General features: G+C 35.8%; 2 protein-coding genes across 3 annotated transcripts; both read right to left on the bottom strand.

Annotated features, from left to right (window-relative positions):
• Window positions 1-153: 153 nt before the first annotated feature.
• LOC137737931 (uncharacterized) lies at window positions 154-3,524 on the bottom strand. The gene is made up of 7 exons (XM_068477518.1): window positions 3,273-3,524; window positions 3,039-3,119; window positions 2,752-2,928; window positions 2,100-2,270; window positions 1,556-1,768; window positions 1,386-1,474; window positions 154-1,039 (listed from the first exon to the last, which is right to left on the bottom strand). The coding sequence occupies exons 1-7, from the start codon at window positions 3,403-3,405 to the stop codon at window positions 371-373; spliced, it is 1,533 nt and encodes a 510-aa protein (XP_068333619.1). The 5' UTR covers window positions 3,406-3,524; the 3' UTR covers window positions 154-370.
• A 3,102-nt stretch (window positions 3,525-6,626) lies between these two features.
• On the bottom strand, window positions 6,627-11,578 carry LOC137738217 (probable alpha,alpha-trehalose-phosphate synthase [UDP-forming] 10). 2 transcript variants are annotated; one of them, XM_068477851.1, is made up of 5 exons: window positions 11,428-11,578; window positions 11,013-11,086; window positions 7,815-9,887; window positions 7,445-7,718; window positions 6,627-7,338 (listed from the first exon to the last, which is right to left on the bottom strand). In XM_068477851.1, exons 3-5 carry the CDS (start codon window positions 9,797-9,799, stop codon window positions 7,015-7,017), a joined length of 2,583 nt encoding a protein of 860 aa, XP_068333952.1. In that variant the 5' UTR covers window positions 9,800-9,887; window positions 11,013-11,086; window positions 11,428-11,578; the 3' UTR covers window positions 6,627-7,014. The 2 variants fall into 2 exon arrangements, with proteins under 2 accessions (XP_068333952.1, XP_068333953.1); XM_068477852.1 differs by having other exon boundaries at window positions 11,179-11,539.
• Between the last annotated feature and the right edge of the window lie 3,950 nt (window positions 11,579-15,528).

Genomic DNA, 15,528 nt, shown 5'->3' with positions numbered 1-15,528 from the left:
CGACGTACTGTGGAAGGCCTTAGTAAAGCATCAAAGAGTATCACATTTAAAAGTGCAGCCAAGTTTATTAGAGCAGTGTCTTGCTCTTCTGCACCCAAGTTTAAATCTTCCTCCCACTCAAAATAAATAAATAAAAAAAGAACACCACATTCCTTGAACAAAGAAAGAAATCATATTAGGGGACCAATATTATTGAACAAAAACCTTGTATATTTTGACCAGAGTGAGATACCTCACATTGCAAAAGGGCTGAAAACCTTCCACATACAACTTACCAGGAATGGTTGCTACTGCCTATAACCTAAAATTTGAAGGATTTATATGAAGGATATAATAAGGTCAAAACTATGCATCTTTATTACGTGTATGATCAATAATATCCATGGGTATAACTATAGCCGTTCGGATTGATTCGGGACCTGAAACTGTGGTGATTGAACAATGGAGCTCCATAATCAATAGGCTTAATGACCACAGCTCCACCCTTCCCATCCTGCTCCTGAACTGCACCAAACACAACCTCGGTGGTATTTTCGCTACTCTGCTGATAGATAGTATTTGGGGTTGATGATTGGTACCGATGATAATGCTGCTGCGGTTGTTTTTGCTGCTGCTGCTGAAGATTATCCCACCCATTAGAGAAAACTCGACTTTGCCGCAACTGATGGATTGCTTCAGCATCCTTGGCCATGAATGGGTAGGTTTTGCGAGGGGTGGGAGTTCGGGTTTCAATGGAAGGTGGCTCATCTTCATCTGGTATCACATAGCTATCTTGCACAGGCCAGGAATTTGAGTACTTCTGTTGCTGCTGACTTTGGTATTGATAGTTCAGATGCTTTTTCCTGAAACCGGGAAATATTGCCCCAAGAATTTCCATACCAGATGCCCCGGCATTGACCAAAAGCTTCCCAAGGGATCCAAAGAAGCCTTCTTCATGCTTCTCCTGCTCATCTTCAGTTGGAATCAAAGGTGGCCTGACTGGTTTCAGAGGCTTCTGGTATGAACTTGGAGGAATGCTCGTCTTCATTGGCTCTTGATCCTTCAAAAATGCAATACAAAAGGCATAAGAATGCTTCATGCTATCATATAAGATACTACAAATCTTGATTTATGATTTGAGGTTGCAATGTCAGAAAGGTAGTGCATAATATTTAATCAAGGTACTTTTTCATAAAGAGTTTTCTCTCGGGTATCAATACTACACAATTACAAAATCTGAAGTCAGCGTACATTTACGGGATCCACTCGTCCTATTCACAAACCAAAGGCAAAAGCAACTTCAAATAGTTCCTGCGAGAACAACGGGCGCAAACCTCACAGAAGCCAACATCTACCCCACAAACAGATGTCGATAAAGTAGGCAGAAGAAAAAACTGAGTACTCACATTTTGTGAAGAGACAATTGTACCAACTCTACATTGTAGCAATGCTAACATATAACCAAAGAAGCCAGCCCCAACAAGCATTGCAATTCCTGCAATGATGAAAATCAGTATCTATGTATTTCTAAATATTTACACCATGCAAGAGAAAACATTGGGGTAAAATAAGTTACCAAGAGGGAAACCACTTCTATATTGATAAGCACAGTCATCGAAATGTAGTTGGATCTCCCTGATTGCTTGATTTCCTCTGTCTATAACAAGTAAAGAGCAGCTGCTTCCAATGTAAACCACATCAAAATCGTCCGAAAACTTTGCATCTTCACTTGGTCCATCCACATGGCTTCCCCCACGGCCCAATTTCCCTCCTGCTATTGTTGTAACCCCTAACAGTACAAATTTCAATGACATCAAAATTAAACGCCTTCCTACCAACTTAATTGGAAAAAATCTTATAATGTTGGTGGTGGCAGGTACTAAATAACAAACTATTGTAATGATTCTTGACAGAACAAGCGTAAATGTGTATATTCATATATACACACATACAAATATACAGTGGGATATGCTACACATACAAATATATAGTGGGATATGCTACATACTAGTACGTGTCAAAGTGAAACAATGAAGAAAGAAGAAGCAAATTTGCTTCATTGATATGCTGAACATCAATAAATAAACCAATTCTTCAAAGAAATCTAATAAAGCAATTACCAGCATCGCTTATCTTCCTGATTGCCATATTCATTGTGTCTGCAACATAAATATTTCCACTGTCATCAACTGTAAGCCCCTTTGGGTGGTTCATTCTTGCCTCTCTGGTCCTCCCATCTACATGTCCCGGGTATCCATCAGAAGATCCTGCAACCAGCTTTGGTCTGCTGTCTGCAGTGTTCCAATAAAATTAGATTAAAAATATTGGAGATATGCAAGCTCTAAGAAGTTCAATGTATCCAAAACAAGAATACAAGAGTCGATTTTCTAGTAGTGTTTGTATCACGCGGTAGACTGAAGACATCAACACAATATAGCATGCTTCTAATGAAGATAAAGGCAATTTCCAGTTTAGGGAATACGAGATTCATTGCACAAATAGTATTGCACATGGAAGCACAACCAGGAATTTTGAAGAAAAATCCAAACATAACAAAGAAAAACCGCATTCGAACTACAAGCAAAAACTTGCTAATCAAGACATCTGGCTCGAAAGATCGACTAAAGTATGTATACAAAACTCAAGAAAACGTGAGTCCCTCAGTAACTTGGCCAAGCAGCACATTGCGCAAATCATACTTCATAGATTGCAAGTTCAATTAAAACCAAAAACCAACTTACCAAGGCATTGCACAAAACAAAAGCAACTTACAGAGAGATAGAGAGGAAGAGATCCTATAGAGGTTGCTATTAGCAGAATCCAAAATCAGAAGCTCCCCACTTGGCAAAACCTCCACAGAGTAAGGCTCAACACCAAGCTTGCTTCCATCAAACACCGTCTCCACATTGAACCCACTCTCAAACTTCATCACCGGACGGCCCGAAACCGCTGCACACAGAAATTTCATAAATCCCCAACATTCCAGATTACAACACAACAAACCCTCAAAAATTCGAAGAAAATAACAATAAAATGTGGGTGGCTTCAGAGATCTAGACCTGTTTTGGTAGTTGCTTTGAGCGACCACAGCCATTTCATGAATGCAGACGCAGCATTTGAGAAAAACCCACCAACAATCTCTGAAAAAAAAAAAAAGCAAACAAAAAAAAGCTATTTTTTAATAATAAAAAAAACCAAAATTCCACAACCAAAAGCAGATCATGCAGAAGCTGAGCTCAGTCACATATATACGTATATATAAACAACTATACATAAATTCAAGAGTCACTCACTTGCTGGGGCAGTAGGGGCAGCTGACGAGACGCCGCCAAACATAACCAAAACGATGAGAGCCGCCGCCCAGAAACTCCGACCCATTACTCCTTTTCTTCCAATGGAGGCCACAACACCAAAGAGCTGAAACATTCAAGCTGCCAGCATTGAGAGAACCCCTAAATCCTATATGGGTTTTTGCAAAATGTGGGTGGTAAGAAGCGAGAGATGCTTTTTTCCTCAAATAATTTCTGGGTTTGGAAAAAAACACAGTGTGCAAAAGCCACTGTGTGTGAAAAGATGAAAGAGACAAAGGATGAAAAAGGAGAGAGGAAAAAGGCAAAGGGGGAAGAAGAGATGAAAAAGCAGAGAGCTCAAATGCCTCGGTGGGGACTCGAGAGTGAATGGCGAGAGTGTGAAAGAATCATATTCTCTGTAAGAGTGATTGTGTCATGAAATTTTATTTACTAGATTATCTTCTCTTACTCTAATTTATATAATAATATGAGAGATATTATCGTAAAAACTCAAATGAAACGAAAGTGTGAGAGGTGTTCTCAACATATTACGCATATTTTCTAAAAAAAAAAAAACATATTACGTATAATTTTCTTATATACTAACGTTTAATTATTTTAAAATACCGTTATTTTAACATCTATAATTCACGTAGCGTGTAAGTAATTTTTTTTTTTTTGTATGAATCCAACCTAGCATGCAACAGTTATTCTCCACCCAAATTCTCAGCACGTTCCCTTTTTGGAATAAATTTTTTATTAATCCGATCCAACTTTCAACATGCTGTTGTCGTTGTTTGTTTTTTACTTGTTATTATTAATGTTTGTTTATGGTTGTAATTATAGATAAAATTATTTCAATGATCCTTCAATTTTAACTCAATTAAAGTAATGGTCTCTCAACTTTAACTTAATTGGAACAATAATCTCTTACTTTAAATTCTATGACTAGTGGTCCCTTTAATTCATCAAAACATGCAACTATGATCCTTTTCGTCAATTCCGTTAAAATTTTCGACAAAATAAGTCACATGTCACGTACATGAGGCTGAATCAAGAGACAAATATGGAAAACCAAATGAAAAAAATTGTAGCAACGGTCCCTCAAAATTTAACTCAATTGGAGCAATTGTTCCTTAACTTTAACCTATTTGTAGCAATAGTCATTCCAACATGAGTCTTTTTTATGGAATTCTGACGGAGTTGACAAAAAGAACAATAGCTACACATTTTGATGATTTAAGAGAATAATAGTCACGGAGTTTTAGTTGATGAGTTATTACTCCAATTGAATTAAAGCTTAAGAACAATTTTTTCTCTAATTATAATTTAACATTATTACTTAAAAAAGATGTGTAACTAGTATTATTGGGATTTGGGTCCGATTATCGGGATTCGGATTTCATTTTGATCCAAATTATGGGAATCCTCACATCCTAACTATTTATCGTACATCGTAAAGTCAAAAATCATTTTGAATTTTTTATTTAAAATTAAATATAAATAGTATCTAACAAAAACTGAACATACAATATACGATAAATTGTTAGAATATAAGGATCTCTAAAATCCCTAAGAATCCGAAGATAATCCTCATCTGTATTATTGTCCCAGTGGATCAGCTGCCCTCTTGTCCAATGCAACGGTATTTTATTGTAGAATCCAGCTCATTTTTGTCAACTTTGTTTCAACAGTTTGACCGTACTAGAGCTACCATTTTGACCGGTTGCAATTCCGATGCAAATTGCAACCTATTAAAGTGAAAGAGACAATTTGAGGATGAAGCTGTTACCCATAACGTAAAAGTGTCATATCTAACACGAAGGCATATAATTGACAACTTAATTCAATATCAAATTCGTTATCTACGGAATTTGAATTTAAGATCTCTCATTTCTAAGTAAAGAGAAATACCAACAGACCGTAGGACTGAGTGACTTTAGTTCTTGAGATTTAAAATTGATAAAATAATCATTGAGTTTGTCTATCATTAATTATTTTAGTTATTTCATAAAAAAAATTTGTTAAATAAGAATCAAAATAACAAAAATACCTCAAATTGACAAACAATGGACAAAAATGATTTGACAAAATTTAAGAATATTCTAATTATTTTGGTCTTATTTAACGGAGATTTTTCATAAAGTGACAAAAATGATTGACGGTGGATAAACTCATAAAGCATTTCTATCGATTTTAAATCCTAAGAACCAAAATAAAAAGTTATACTAATATCATAAATTATTTTGGCTGAAAACACCTAACATGAATCACTAACTTTATTTTAGAGCAGTGAAATTCTCGTGGTACAAATTCGCAAGCGTCCAACTTTAAGATAATAAAATAAAACATATCAAACTCAAATGCACTAAATAATAGAATATTTCCTCTAACGAACTTGTAAGGAGCTGTTAATTTCTCTTATGAACTTCTATTTTAGCCAATTTCTCCCATAAGCTTTGCTTTTAGTCGGTTGCCACCTAAACTTTTATAATTGGACAGTTTCTGATAATGAATTTATTGAGAAGAGTAATTACTTTTCTAATTTAAATTTGCGTCTTGATTTGAAATAGGTGAATCGAGACGGTCATTTAAATGAAGTCACAAGAAAGACTAATGAAATAGCATCACAACCCAACATGTTGCTTAAAAGCAAGCCCATGGAAAACATTTATAGTTGTTCACATTAGAGACAAAATTTAAACAAAAAGCGTAGGAATTGATAAGTGAGTTATGGCCTTGGCCCAGTCACGAAACATGAGGCCCATTTCCAGGCCCAACGATGTTAGATTGGCAAATGTCAATCTTCACCTACCCAGGCTAGTGCTTGCATCCTACAGTCCCACTACTATTGGGAGGTCCAGGACTAGGCAGCCCACCAAACGTAGGGTTAAAAATTTAAAGATTTATAGTTTAAATATTTAGTAACATTTATCTTAGTACTTGAATTTGAAGTTCGATGTGTCTTTGAGAAAACAAAAGAGTGTGATAGACTGTTAAGGAGGTCTTGTGTTCGACTCTTAAAAAATGAAGGTTGGGTGTTCGAATCTTAAATAATGTCTCACGTGATCTTACTAATTCCAGTCGATCTAGAAAGTTCCGAACCCTAAGCTTCTCTTAAAGTCACCGTGGACCACCTAACTTTTCCACCATTGACTTTGAATATTGGCAGATACCTTCATGATGGATACAGGCTGGATTGTCCTCTTCCTGTCTTTAGAGTTTGTCACTGTTTGAGAACCTAATTACGTCCAACGCGTGTTCCATTTTATATACAAATTGCACTTAGGTGGCTCCGATTGACCTTTAAATCTCTCTAAATTCTTGAACGTACACTATACCGAGTCAACAAATTCATAAATTCTTGAGCGTACATTCAACCGGTTCACCAATATACACACACACCATACGAAAACGTTGACATTTTGATATACCTGAAACTGAAGTTAACAATTAGGATGGATCGAACCAGACATTACCTATTGCGACAAAGAGCATTGTATTTATGCAAGTTAAATGGTGCCCGCGAACGATAAAAAAAACAGTAAACATCTGGTTACTCTTTTTTACCTGGGCACCGATAAATACCATATTGATGTCCCCATGTACAAAACAAGAATAGTAAGTCCGCGGTCCCGACACGTACTGAAAAGTTACCTTCTTCACGTTCGCATCGAACCACTTGTGAGGTTAAAGAGAATCCCAAACTTCCTCCTGGACTTCAAGTATACAGTGACTGTTCAAATCAATAGACGCTTTCGAAAGAAACCTGGACATGGGGGAGATGCCTTGGCTTTGGACTCGAAGCAGTAGCAAGGCCTTGAAGTAGTTTCACCACGTCACTGGCATCATCGAGATAGTACTTGGCCTTGCTTGGCTTTCTTCCGACTGTGCAGGCAAATATCTCGGGAGGAGAAGGCAAAGATGGACAAGAAACTGTTCTTAATATGCTCTCGAACATGTCCTCATCAGATCTGTCATCCCCAATGCACATCACAAAATCGGGTGCCTTTCCATCGTTGACCATTCTCGAAAGAATTTTTTCAGTAACCAATCCTTTGCTTACTCCCTGCATGTATCAGAGGCATTAGTGAAACAAATTACACAACTGGGATTGTGTTTGTGTAAGTGTACATGCACATGCGACGAGAGGGACTGTGTGAAAGCAGTTTTACCTGTGGCTTAACTTCGACAATATGCTGGCCCCTCTTAACAACTGCTGGTTCATTCAAAAGAACATTTTCCAGATGATCCAACAATTCCTTGGCTTGACAGGATCCAAAGTCGGGGTCTGCATCTTGGTGATGCCATACCAAAGCACTCTCTTTACTTTCTATGTTGGAGCCATCCGTTGCCTCTGTATACAATCTCATCACAGGCTCCACAATTTCTTTCCAATCCAGATCGGCACCAACAGGACTGGTTTCCCACTCGGAACTTCTATTCCACCTACATCAAAGAACAGAACAAAATACCTTAGTTCAGTTTAAAAAAATATATATCAAAGGGCTAACTGAACATTCAAAACATATATTACAAGCATACCTTAAGAAGTACCCATGTTCAGCAGCAATTCCAAGCGTCTCACATGAGGCAAACCAATCGCTCAAAGAAGTCCGTCCCCTCCCACTAACAATGAAAACAGTGTTCTTCGGATCCTTACACAGGGAATTCATAAGAGCAAGGACTTCTGGGCTAGGGGCCTTAATAATGGAAGCTTCAGGAATAACAGTCCCATCATAGTCCAGAAATATGGCCCTTCTGCTTGTTCTTTTGTATGCCGAAACAATATGGTCTATAGACAACTTTCTAAAGTTTGGCGAAAGGGAAACCACTCTAAACCTCAAGCCCAATCCAATGCCCCAGCATCGTTTACTATAATGATCTTGGCATGCTCTATCCAAATCCTGTGCAAAGCTTCGCGCCCAATAAGCCACATCATGAGAACTAACATAACGATAGTGTTTCTCATGACGTAACTCTTTCTCTGATTTAGACATGGTGATTGCCGAGTTCAAGGCATCAGCCACAGCATCAATGTCCCAAGGGTTAACCCTGATTGCTCCACTTAAAGAAGGTGAGCAACCAATAAATTCAGACACAACAAGCATGCTTGTCTGAGGAGAATCTGCTGTCACGCCTAAAGCTTCATTCATGGGCGGTGTTCCCTGCCTGCAAACAATATAATTGTAAGGAACTAAGTTCATTCCATCCCTCACAGCATTCACTATACAACATTCTGCTACAGCATAATATGCTGTCTTCTCGTACTGAGGAACATGACGATCAATCAGAACCACTGGCTCATAATTAGGTGAACCATAAGCCTCATTTATCCTTCTGGCAGTCAAGTATGTCTCACTCTTTGCTTCCTGTACATCTTTCCCAGATCCCCTTGCGGGATTTATAATTTGAACAAGTACTATGTTGCCCTGCGACTCCCGATTCTGCTGTAAGAGTTGTTCCAAAGCTAGAAACTTTAAGCTGATTCCTTTAAATATATCCATGTCATCAATGCCAAGAATCAGTTTTTTCCCCTTATACTGCTCTTGAATCTCTTCAATTTTGGCAGTTGTATCAGGAAGATTCAACACAAATTCAAGCCGACCCATATGAACACCTACAGGCAGAATTTTAACGTACACTGTGCGGCCAAAATAATCAAGCCCAATATGCCCTCGCTTTGATTCATAGTCCAGCCCCAGCATTCTACTGCAGCATGAGAGGAAGTGACGCGCATAATCAAATGTATGAAACCCAATTAGATCACAATTTAGCAAACCCCTCAAAATTTCATCTCGGACAGGCAAAGTTCGATAAATTTCTGAAGATGGAAACGGGCTGTGAAGGAAGAACCCAAGCTTTACTCGGTAGTACCGCTTCCTCAAAAATGTTGGGAGAACGATTAAGTGATAATCATGAACCCAGACACAATCGTCCTCGGGATTAATAACTTCCATCACCTTGTCCGCAAATATTTTGTTGGCAGATACATAGGCCTGCCACAGTGAGCGGTCAAAGCGATCTCCGTGGTCTGGACACATGGGCAGCATGTAATGAAAAAGAGGCCACAATTGCTGCTTACAGAACCCCAAATAAAACTTCTTCTGGAGATCACTAGGCAGAAAAGTTGGCACGCAATTGAATTCCTCCAGCAGTTTCTGCGCAACTTCTTCTTGTTCGCTGGCATCTATTTCAGCCTTGAGAGACCCCACATATACAACCTCACTTTCAGATGAAAACCCATCCTTTAACTGTAACAAAATTGAATCCTCATCCAAACTGAAACGCCATTTCTTCGTTTCTGGATCCCTTTTAGCATGTAACGGTAACATATTTGCCACAACAATTTTCCTCTCACGACATGTGGATGAATTAGAATCCGAATCATCATCATTGCTATAACTATCCACATCTGATATAATACCAGGAACAGTCATAACCCTTGGAAGAGCCCTTGGAGTACAAGGAATATCCAAAAGGCCTCCAGATGCCCAATCAAAAAGGTTTTTGCAAGATCTTGACGCCATGATTGCTAGAATTTCTTTTTACTTGAATCATACAGATCAACACAGTACAGGAAAAGATTTTGGACTACGGTCAGAGAAGTCTACAAACCTACGCAAAACAAAAATGAAAGTGTGATCATATCAGTAAATAGCTGCCACTGAACAAATCCATTTTCACGCTTACAACAGTTAAAAGCATTAAAACTAGTCATACTCCAGTTTTATTGCTGGTTAACAGAATCAAAATAATGATGATCCATAGAGCATGCTTAGGCTCACTAATGCTCACATTTTATGTTGCGACATAAGAAATACAGAAATTTTATTCACTAGAAAACATACTGAAAATGGAAGTCAACTAACAAGCATGGTCAATTTACTTCCATGTTCGAATATCTATCTCATGCTATGAAAATTGAAACCCATGTTTGTATACACCAGTTTCGATTCTTTCTTTATCTTAAAATAAAAAGTACCGACGCAAATTGGTAGAACATAACTACGTAACCAAGCATCCAATGCACAAATGCCTTTTCGGCATAAATAAGGCGAGAGGAAGTTGCAACAGCTGGCACATTGGCATCCCGATATAGCAAAAAAGAAATTTACACTGCAAAGATTTTTTTTTCTAATAAAGCAAAGAGAGTTATACAGACATACAAAAAGCATAATTATAGGCCTATACAATGCCCCTTGTACCATCAGACACTGACCATTGTCCTACCCTGAATTCTTTCTCCACGTATTACTTGAATCTGATGCCGAAAATTGACCAACGATAAACAAAACACACGAGTATACAAGAAGAAATTTCTTTCTTCGTTCCTTTTCGGAGTGGCAGCAACATCCAACCAAGTCAATTTATTCCATATTACAAAAGTAAACAATACGCATCCAAAATTTTATCACTATTATCAACTTTGGCGACCGAAAAGAAGATCAATGATCAATCATAGTTCACAAATCTAACAGATAAAACCCCGGCCTTCGAATTCAGCAACGGCAGTAACCTACCGATATTCTAAATCCCTAAAATGAGCTTTTCTACCAAAACAAACACCAATGCTTCAAATTCTAATCTTTCTTGTTTTCGAAGCCAGAAAACGCTAATTTATTAACCAAAAATAACACATACAGTACGCTGTGAAAGCTATATGCTACAGTAACAAGTAAACGAAGATGGCAGTGAAAAAAAAAATATAAAAAGTAATATGAAAAAAAAGGTGAGCATTACCCGAATCCAATGAAATTTACATGTGAAATTAAGAGTCCCGTAAGAAGCTTCAATCAACAACTTCCTCCCGAAATCTGTAAAAATCACACAGAAAAATGCAAAATTTCAATAAACCAAACGGCCGGAACAAGAAAAAAAAAAACGTTTCGGATTAAAGCCTTTATACCGTCTGTTTGGTTCCCGAGAAAATAAAACTGTTAGAGAAAATAAAAAGCTCGTGCGTAACGGGAAACGGCCGCTAGTAGTGGTGTGAAGACAAGTGAAGAGCGAGAATTCAGGAAACTGAGATCAAGACTCGTACTTGTCATGGTTTTCTCACACAAATTCTCGGGAACCGAACAGACCGCAAGGAAAATTCAAGAGGCCGACTCGTAATGAGAAAGCGGGAGATCAGAGAGGGAAGGCGAGAGCTCACCTTTCCGGTGAGAGTCCGGCGACGGGGGTCCGTTGGATATCGGAGAACGGCGAAATGGTTTTAAACGTTGGGAGGAGAGAGGCTGCGCTGGGCGTTACAAACTTGCAATAAAGAATGAGATAAAGATCGGAATGTTATATAAACAAGGTAAGAAAGTTTTTAGAGAGAGAAAGAGAGAGATGATGGAGAGGAGAGGGAGAGAGGGAGAGAGGGAGAGAGGGCATTGGGGTCCATGTGAGTTTTTTTTTTTTTTTTTTTTACCGCGGTTAGATTATTTTAACTATTGGGTTGGGTTGGATTTTTAATTTGGATAGCGTTGAGAATTAAAACTATTAAATGACCATAATGCCCCTGGATACTGGTTAGTACTGTTTCAGTTTGTGTTAGTTTTGGTTTTCTTCTTCTGATTGCGGGAAGGTATTCGGTAGGACTTCCTGCGAATAAAGCATTTCTTAAATTTGAATAAAAACTGAAAAAGTTCGTGAGGAGTGCGTTACGAATGATACACTAGTTTTTAAAAAAGTTTTATGCTAGTACGAAGCTAATTGGCGTTTTTCTTGTTTTTTGGTAACGTTTTCTTTTTGAAAAAAAAAAAATAAGATTGTGGCTTGACCACGGCGGTCCATTATTAGGAGGATAGGAAGATTTATAAAAGTATTTTAGCTTCCCTTAACTCTCATTTTGTGGTTTATCAACACCCAAAGTCAAAGTTTAAGACGTGTCATGCTGAATACGAGACTTATTTATCGTAATCATTAGGCATTTCTTGTATTTTATTGAGACGTACCATTTTGTACAGGAAAGGTCACATGTTTTAATGTTGTGGATAAGGATATATACACTTTTCAATCTACAATTTATTATGAACAGAATAAATCACACAACATTTAAAGCACAAAAATCCTCCATATCTTATCTTCATTTTATTTTCGTTATGGGATTTGTACCTTGTTGAAAATGAGAGTGGAGCCACACGACTCCACCCATTATACAATCGAGCTAAATAAGGAAAAATATAGAATTGGAACATAATTTTAATTAGCATTCGTAATAATTAATTTATCTACTTATTATTTTCAAACCTTTTTCGCACATTTTTTGTATGTTCATAAATGACTTGTAAGTTTAAAAACATTGCCTCTTCACCTTAGATCTTATGATCGATTCTCTCCTCATTAATATTACTTGTATATATAAGAAATTTGTCGCATTTGTCTGACTCATTATGTGACTATGGATGGACAACTACCAGGCTACGACTTTAGTAAAGACAAAAGAAAATTTGAAAAATAAAATGTGGAACAAATAAAATGAATGAATTGATCAAAAGTTTTTATTTTATCCAAAATGGTAAACAGAGAACTATATTTTAATTCTTAAATAAAATGAAGTTTAGAAAAATATATATCTTATACAAGATTAAAAATTAATTTTAGTCCCAAAACTCTATTTAATGCCAGCATCCATATTCAATTTCTCTCCTTTTTATTTATAATTTTATGGTGTTCATAAATTAAATTTTATGAAGATATTGTAAATTTTAATTCTCATCATGGTAAGTATCTTATATAAGAAAATAGAGATTTTTCGGTACATTTATATTTTTCAATATTTCTTATGCGCCACTAATTCATTACAATATATTTAGGTAAGAATATTTTGGTACACTAGATTAGTATAATATATTTAGGTAAAGACATTTCGGTACACTAGTTTAGTATAATATGTTTAGGTACAGACATTTCGGTATACTAGTTTAGTATAATATATTTAGTTACCAACATTTCAGTACACTAGTTTAGTATCATATATTTAGGTGCATAATTTTTGGTACACTTATGTTTTTACATATTTCTTATGTGCCACTAATTCACTACAATATATTTAGGTATGGACATATCGGTACACTAATTTAGTAAGGAAATTGTTATTGGCACTCCAAATTCCTCATTCTACACTCCAAACTTTCTATATTTAGGAACAAAAATACACCTGTGAGGAGTGTAGAATGAGATTTTTGAAGTGACAGTAACACTTCCCTTTAGTAAAATACATTATGATACTGACGTTTAGGTACACTAATTAGAGGAAGTTAAATAAAATTAATGAATAAAAATGTGTATAAGAATAAATTTAAAATTTAATGTAATGATATTAAATAAGATATCTATTTTTGTTTTATAATATAAATTTAAATTAAGTACGCATTGAAAGATTAAAATCAATATTTAATCTAACATCAAGTTTTTATTAAATTTTAATATTCTTCCAGCATTAAGATTCAAAAGCCCCAATAGCAAATTCATTAGAAAAACTCCAACAATAAACCTAATAAACCAAAACAAACAAAATCCGTACAAAAATTGAAAGTCCATGTCACCGAAACTCAATGAACCAAATCCTAAGAGTCTTGAAGCAATGCCGTCGTTAAACTTGTCGCACTTAGCCCGTAAATAATAAGATTTAATGTTGTCACTTGTTGATTTGTTGGTTGCCCTCCTTCAAATTCAAGCCAATATACCACTAGTCCTATTAAAATGTATAGATCATAGATGTAGATTGGTTTCACGTTTTCACTAGGGTTTAATTTTAACGAAAACTAATGAAAATGACTTGAAAAACTTTGAGTTTTAACGATAAGGACATAATAAAGGGTAAAGTAAATAGTACCAGGATTGACTTTTTAGTGTAAAAATATAGTTTTTCGTTAAAATGAACAGTACCGATAACTTTTCGTTAAAATTCTCTTAATTTTATGTAGTCAAATTTGTCTTCCATAATAATAAATGACCAATTCAAGGCAACCTTAATTTAACCAAAGTTAAAATATTTGGTGAGTGTCGCGGGGTAGGTAAGGCAAAATATTATTATTCATTGAAAGAAAGTGTGCGGAAATTGTATTGCTCTCGAAGTTATCAAAACCTCAAGGGATATCTTAATTAACCTAAACACCTACGATTAAGCCTCTTTTTAGAGTGAAAAGCAGTTCCACAATGTATTAATTAACATTATCCTCCAATAGCGTAATTAATCTTTTTCTAATCACGTACTAATTTTTTATACTAATTGTTTAGATTTAATCGAGTATAAAGTTTAGGTCAAATGTCCTTTACTTGTGTATTAAATTGACGGCTTCATCCAAGTGTATCGTTATCTTCAAAAATGTAATAAAAATTTAAAATTATTAATATATTGAATTAGTAATTAATTAAGACACGAACCCACAACTCTGTATTTTCTTTGCTCTGTGGACGCCACCAGTGACTGGATCGTGATAATCTAAACTTTTTGCAATGTGTCAATTAACCTTGACAGATTCATGTACTTTATCCTAACAACCTAACAAATTAACTAACAACATAATGATTTATGTAACTTGTACTACCGTTTAGTGGTATAATTTTAAGGCGAAATAATAGTATTTTATTAAATTAGGGACAAGTGGAAATAGGGATCAAGGCGGTCCCAGGACCATCCAAATCCGAAAAACATACATGTGAAGATTTTTCGATAATCCTTTGAATGTTTGGTACGAGTCTTTTTTGTGCCTACTAAATATTGATGTAATATATGATAGGTAGATCTTGACATGTTGCATTGACAGCACCCAACAAGTTTTCTCTATATGACTCATAAGATTGGTTTGGTATATGCCGATATCTGTTGACATGTGCACAATAAACCCACCAAGTAAATAAACTGATTTTTTTTTGCTCACTTTGCGCTCTGTTTATATATATATAAAAAAAACTTGTATTTAACATTAATGCCCCAAGGTTTAAACATTAAAATATTTGACCTAAACATCTTGAATAATATCGAGGAAAGTGAGAGGTCTTAAATTGAATATGAAGAATGATGAGTTCGCAATCAATTGATTTCTCCATATTTCTTAGTGTAAATATATTGTTGTATATAAAAAAAACAATTCAACAAAAAACAACCAAACAATAGCATCCTCAATATTATGCAATAGTATTTTACCACAATGACGTTAAGCAACCATGCATATATACATAATGCAAGTTTGATTCAAACCGATTCCCCTCTATATGACAATTAATTATTTAACTCACTAACGTTATTATTCTACACTTTACT

This window comes from Pyrus communis, chromosome 6 (genome assembly GCF_963583255.1).
Source record: "Pyrus communis chromosome 6, drPyrComm1.1, whole genome shotgun sequence".
Taxonomy (NCBI): Eukaryota; Viridiplantae; Streptophyta; class Magnoliopsida; order Rosales; family Rosaceae; genus Pyrus; species Pyrus communis.
This window is presented reverse-complemented; position numbering and strand designations above follow the sequence as displayed.